At 37.7% G+C, this 5,858-nt stretch overlaps 1 protein-coding gene across 1 annotated transcript; it reads left to right on the top strand.

The window, feature by feature from the left end:
- Positions 1 to 233: 233 nt before the first annotated feature.
- Positions 234 to 3,472, top strand: BAS1 (Cytochrome P450 superfamily protein). Its single transcript, XM_088511855.1, has 5 exons — positions 234 to 545; positions 1,297 to 1,520; positions 1,622 to 1,863; positions 2,069 to 2,447; positions 2,687 to 3,472. The coding sequence occupies exons 1-5, from the start codon at positions 263 to 265 to the stop codon at positions 3,143 to 3,145; spliced, it is 1,587 nt and encodes a 528-aa protein (XP_088367981.1). The 5' UTR covers positions 234 to 262; the 3' UTR covers positions 3,146 to 3,472.
- The last annotated feature ends 2,386 nt before the right edge of the window (positions 3,473 to 5,858 follow it).

Here is a 5,858-nt window from a genome sequence, read left to right as displayed (position 1 = left end):
AAGGATTAAAAAAAATTAAAAAAAACCCTCTCACTCGTTGACCCTTAGAATTCCAATGGCGGCCCCTACGCCGTTGGCCTTGGCTAGCCTCTATAGAGAACCACCTCTCTCTCTTTCTCTCTCTCTATGTTATAGTATTAAAGCCAGGTCACTACACAACAAGTAGACAACATAAGCAAAGCAGATAAGAAGCAAGTTATATAAGGCAGCTCTGCTACGAAGTGAGCAGCAAGAGCAAGAGAGAGTTTTTGAAAAGTGAAAAATGGAGGATGAGCTTTTGTCGTCATGGCTGAAGCTTCCGTTTATCTCTTTCATCTTCCTAGTGCTTGTTCTGAAGGTGGTCGTGGTGTTTTGGTGGAGACCCAGAAAAATTGAAGACCATTTCTCCAGGCAAGGGATCAGAGGCCCCCCTTACCGCTTCTTCATTGGAAATGTCAAACAACTTGTCGGCATGATGTTGAAGGCCTCCTCTCATCCCATGCCTTTCTCTCACAACATCCTCCCCAGAGTCCTCCCCTTCTACCATCACTGGAAAAAAATCTATGGTATTTATTCCCTTTTTCTTCTCAACAACTTTGTCACTTTTCAGTATATGCCCTTCTTTTTTTTCTTTTCTTTTTTTTCTTCTTCTTTTTAGTTAGGGTACTTCTTTTTACAACTTTTCAGGCTTTGATGTTGAAGCTCTGATTTTGGACTGTTCCACTTCTGTCTTTCTTTCTTTTTCTCCAATCCTAGGGAAAATTCAAGAAAGCTAGTAGCTAGATAGCATTGTAGTCATTTCCATCATAGTAATTGGGAAGAAGCCTTAAAATGTTATTATTATTCAGACCCTTTGGATGTGGAGTTTCCATTTTACCTTTTTTTTTTTTCTTCCTCTGATTAGTTTGTCTTCTTTCATTTGTTTTATAGGAGGATTCAATTCTCTGATAATGAAGTTGTATGTGTTTGGTACTAGTTCTAATTTGAGTTGTCTTCTTCCTACTTTATTTTGTTTTTTCGCCCACTCCCCTTCTCTCTCTCTCTCTCTCTCTCTCTCTCTGTGTCTGTGTGTGTGTGTGTGTATGTGTAGGGTCTACACTATCCATCTTCACTCTGAATTAATGGCTCTCATGTTTCTTGCTCCTTAATTCCTCTTTTCGCATACTTCAGACTTTCTACTTGAGGATGTGTGCTGCTACTTCCTTGTTCGTGATAAATCTTCTTTTTTTTTTTCTCTCATATATATATATATATGTGTGTATGTGTCTCTTTTATATATTTATATATAAATTAATTTCTTTCTGTATTAATTTACAGGTGCAACATTTCTGGTGTGGTTTGGACCGACCGTTCGTCTCACCATCGCCGATCCAGACCTCATCAGAGATATCTTCACCTCCAAGGCAGAATTCTATGAGAAGATTGAGGCTCACCCACTTGTCAAGCAGCTTGAAGGCGATGGCCTCCTCAGCCTCAAAGGAGAGAAATGGGCTCACCATCGCAAAATCATCACCCCCACCTTCCATATGGAAAATCTCAAGGTAATTTTAAGTTTCTCTATAAAACTTTTACTATAAAAGAGAAAAAAAAAGATATGAAGTTTACCCTTTTCTTGTGATGTACGTATGTATATATGTATTAGCTGTTGATACCCGTGGTAGCGAAGACCGCGGTGGACATGTTGGAAAAGTGGGCAGCAATGTCGGAGTCCGGCGAGTTTGAAATTGAGGTTTCCGAGTGGTTTCAAACATTTACAGAAGATGTCATCACGCGAACGGCATTTGGGAGCAGCTACGAAGACGGAAAAGCCATTTTCCGGCTACAAGGACAACAAATGGCGCTCGCCGCCGATGTTTTTCAAAAAGTTTTCATTCCTGGGTATAGGTAATTCAGAGTTCCCACTTCTCTTTACTAATTCTCATTTATGTATATATATTCTCCAGTCCGTATCATGTCCTTATCAGCCACTCACCTATCTATCTATTTACTATAACTGGAAGTCTATTTAATATATTATTAATTGATTTAATGAAAACAAAGTTGAGATTTTTTTTTTTTTTTTTTTTTTTTGAAAAAATTGATGTTACAGATTCTTACCCACAAAGAGAAACATGAATTCTTGGAAATTGGATAAGGAAATCAAGAAATCTGTGGTGAAGCTGATCGAACGGCGGAAAGAGAGTGGTGGTGGAATGGGGGAGAAAAGTCGAAAGGATCTGCTGGGGCTGATGATTCAGGCATCAAATATAAATTCTTCGCCAACATCAAATATCACAGTCCATGACATTGTGGAAGAGTGCAAGAGCTTTTTCTTCGCCGGCAAACAGACCACATCCAATTTGCTGACGTGGACGACGGTTCTTCTAGCTATGCACCCACACTGGCAGGTTAAGGCACGTGAGGAGGTTCTGAGGGTGTGTGGAGCACGTGATACCCCCAGCAAAGATGATGTGGTCAAGCTTAAGACGGTATGCTTATATATTTATTAGCGAGGACAAAGAATCATGCTTTTGTCTCTTAGCACATGTTTGTTTCCTGAGAAAAGCCAAACTGCCACCTTTCGCTTTATTGTTACTTGTTTTGGTGGGAACATTTAGTGGCAGTTTTGTCATGTTGTGAAATATGTTTTTTTTTAAAAAAAAAAAATTCAATATGGAGGGGCAAATTGGTCTTTTGACTTTGTGGGCTATACGGTTCTAATGTGCAGCTGACCATGATCTTGAACGAGTCCCTCCGATTGTACCCTCCGACGATCGCCACGATCAGACGGGCCAAAGTTGATGTGGAGCTGGGGGGATACAGGATCCCGCGTGGGACGGAGATTTTGATTCCAATCTTGGCCGTCCATCATGATCAAGCCTTGTGGGGCAACGATGCAAATGAATTCAACCCTGCTCGATTCTCCGAGGGCGGGGCCCGCGCTTCGAAGCATCCGATGGCGTTCATTCCCTTTGGCCTCGGGGTCCGCACGTGCATCGGACAAAATCTGGCCATTTTGCAGGCGAAACTAGCGCTGGCAATCATATTGCAAAGGTTTTCCTTTAGGTTGTCCCCAAGCTATCAGCATGCGCCGACGGTCCTGATGCTGCTCTACCCACAATACGGTGCACCCGTCCTTTTCCAATCTCTTTCCCATCCTCTGGTCCCCAAAGATCAACGCTCCTAAATATGTTACTATCTCTATAGTGACCAAAATGCCCATCCTTGCCTTGCCTTGCAAATTATAGGAACTAAGAGATATGTTTCAAGAAATATCCTTGTATTCCCTTCCATTCACCTTGCTCTACTGACCTCCATGTCCATGAATTTTTTTTTTTTTTTTACCAAATGGCCACCATGGTCTTCACCAGAGTGTTTTACTCTTTGCTCTATTTTAGTTCTAGGATTTAGTAAATGGCTAACAACTAGGTAGCTGCCCTTATATGTATGTATTAATTAATGTATATTTTGCACAATTTCTACACAAAGTTTTGTAATATTAAGCTTTCATGAATCTTAATTGATTGGATATTGGTAGATAGGCTTGGTTCCAAAAAATTGTACTTAGTTGGATGCGTTTTACGCTTTATGGGATCGGATCTGTTTGGATTCATTTTTCATTTTTTATGCACTATAATGAATGTTTTTTAGGCTGTTTGTTGGAGTTCCCACCCCTTTATTGTATTCTTTTATTGCTATGGTTATCTGGTAAAAAATAAATGATTAATTAAGATGAAGATGTGAATAGATAGAGCGCAATACTGAACCAAGCACTAAGTTCATTGTATCGCAAGAAGAAAATTTATTCAACAAATGAATTAATTATGGTGTCATTCTTAGTGAAGATGGTAGGTAGCATGTAGTGATGGAATCAAGGTTTTTTTTTTTTTTTTTTTAACGTGTCTACGTAAAAAAAAAAAAAAAAGAAAAAAGAAAAAAAGGTATATATATAGATACACAAAATCATTTTATTTTTGTGCTCTAACACGTTATGTAAAATAAAATGAGACTAGTCTTAACTTATTCCATAGTACTAAGTCATAAGTCATATGTCATAATTATATACAAAAGTTCTATCACTTTGGCTGTGAAAAGGAGGTTGATAGTCTAGAGTAAGGGACTGCTTTCCCTTCATCTTTTGGGTCATTTGGTCAAGCTTGGCTTGTAAATGCACTGACAAACCCTAGCTCTCCTAGGTTTGAGGGGTTTTGTTGGGATTTGATTCTCGGTAATGGGACTTCAATTTCATCGATTAGTTTGAGGTAAATTCGTAAACTCTAATTTTTATTTAAGTTAAAGCTAAATATTAAAGTGTGTGCTTAATTTGGGAATTTATTTAGTATTATTGTGTATTAGAGGGTTCTAAGCTTTACCCAAGCTACATGTAGGAGTTTTGTAGTGCGAAACTTCGATCTAACCATTTGATTAAGGTAAGAGCAAAACCCTAATTTCTTTAAGTTATGTAAGTTGGGGGTTTTTGTTGTAAAACCCTATAATTGTCTATTGTATGGGTTAATTGAACTTATGATTATCCTAAATGTCCTTAGACTTTCATGGATATAGTACTCGGGGGAAATTGAGCAATAAAGGTTTGCTTTACAAGCTTTGTCAATGATATGTAAATATTGTACTTACCTTGTAAAAGAACATAGTTTGAATTGTTTTCAAAGTATGAATATTCAAGTCGGTTATTTGATGATGATAGATGTTTCATGAGTACTTTCGATGATTCACTTGTGTTAAGGTATGCTTTATGAATTATGTTGAAGAAACAGTGTTGATTGTTGGATGAGCATGAAAGTAAAAGAAATATAGTTTTATATACATGCATCATGAACATGTACATAGATATGAAGTGTGAGTAAAGGGTTAATTGATTAAGAGTAATAAACTATAAAAGAACAACGAGCATGGAGAAAGTCCCAGATGTGAGAAAGTATCATCCGTTCAGCAAAAGGGTTGGACGAACAGGGAGAAAGTCACATTTGTCAATGTAAAGAATAGAAATGGGAATGAATGAAATAATTGAAAGCATACATGGCATAATGTTTTATCAATATATTATGCAATGTAATTTACTAGCTATGATTGAAGTCAAGGGATGCTGGATCCGTTTTGAGTTAGACTAATTCTTTAGTCTATCTTTTGCTGTACACCATTTTAGTTATGTATATATACAAACATTTATGATGTATTTTGGGCTTTGTGCCATATGCGACACTTTTGTATAGCAAATGTTTTTAGTTATGTAAATGCACATTGTAATGCTTAAAAATATAGTTGTCTATTATCAGCTTTGTGTTATGTGATATTCATTATATAGATGTTTTCGCTTATGCTTATGAGATGTTATGTAAGGTAATGTTACTGTGATGATTTGGCCTTTGTTATAAAGGGGCAAGGTTTGGGTCACCACATCGATGGTCGATCTTCACCACGCCGACGAATGGCAGCACTTTTTCAGTCTTCCTCAATGATCTCGTCCTCATCAGGCGTGGACATGCAATCGTTTTGTTATTACCACTCATGATGTTGTTGGTCAGGTTAGAGACGCAACTTGATCTCGTGGTTTTGTTGCATCAAGACATCCATGTTTTGAGAAATTTTAGGAGATTAGCCTCGGAAGCTGAGAGGTGTTGGTCTCGAGAGCTGTACGAATTGAAAGTACCAACCCCATATGGATTGTGTTAAATCACCACTTTGCGTAAAAACTTAAATCAATAAGAAAATATAAATTTAATCATTTAATTAATACTTTAACACTCCCTTCATGTGAAAACTCAAACTCACTTGAGGGTTCTACAGGAGCTGAAAGTCCCACACCCTAGGTGGGTTAGAGATTTTGTCATTATTATCATGAACACTTCTCAACCGTGTTGTCGACATTTGGTATTTTGTTA

This window comes from Corylus avellana, chromosome 11, assembly GCF_965113065.1.
Source record: "Corylus avellana chromosome 11, dhCorAvel1.hap1.2, whole genome shotgun sequence".
Taxonomy (NCBI): Eukaryota; Viridiplantae; Streptophyta; class Magnoliopsida; order Fagales; family Betulaceae; genus Corylus; species Corylus avellana.
The sequence above is the reverse complement of the archived record's forward strand: the minus strand, read 5'-3'. Positions and strand labels throughout refer to the sequence as shown.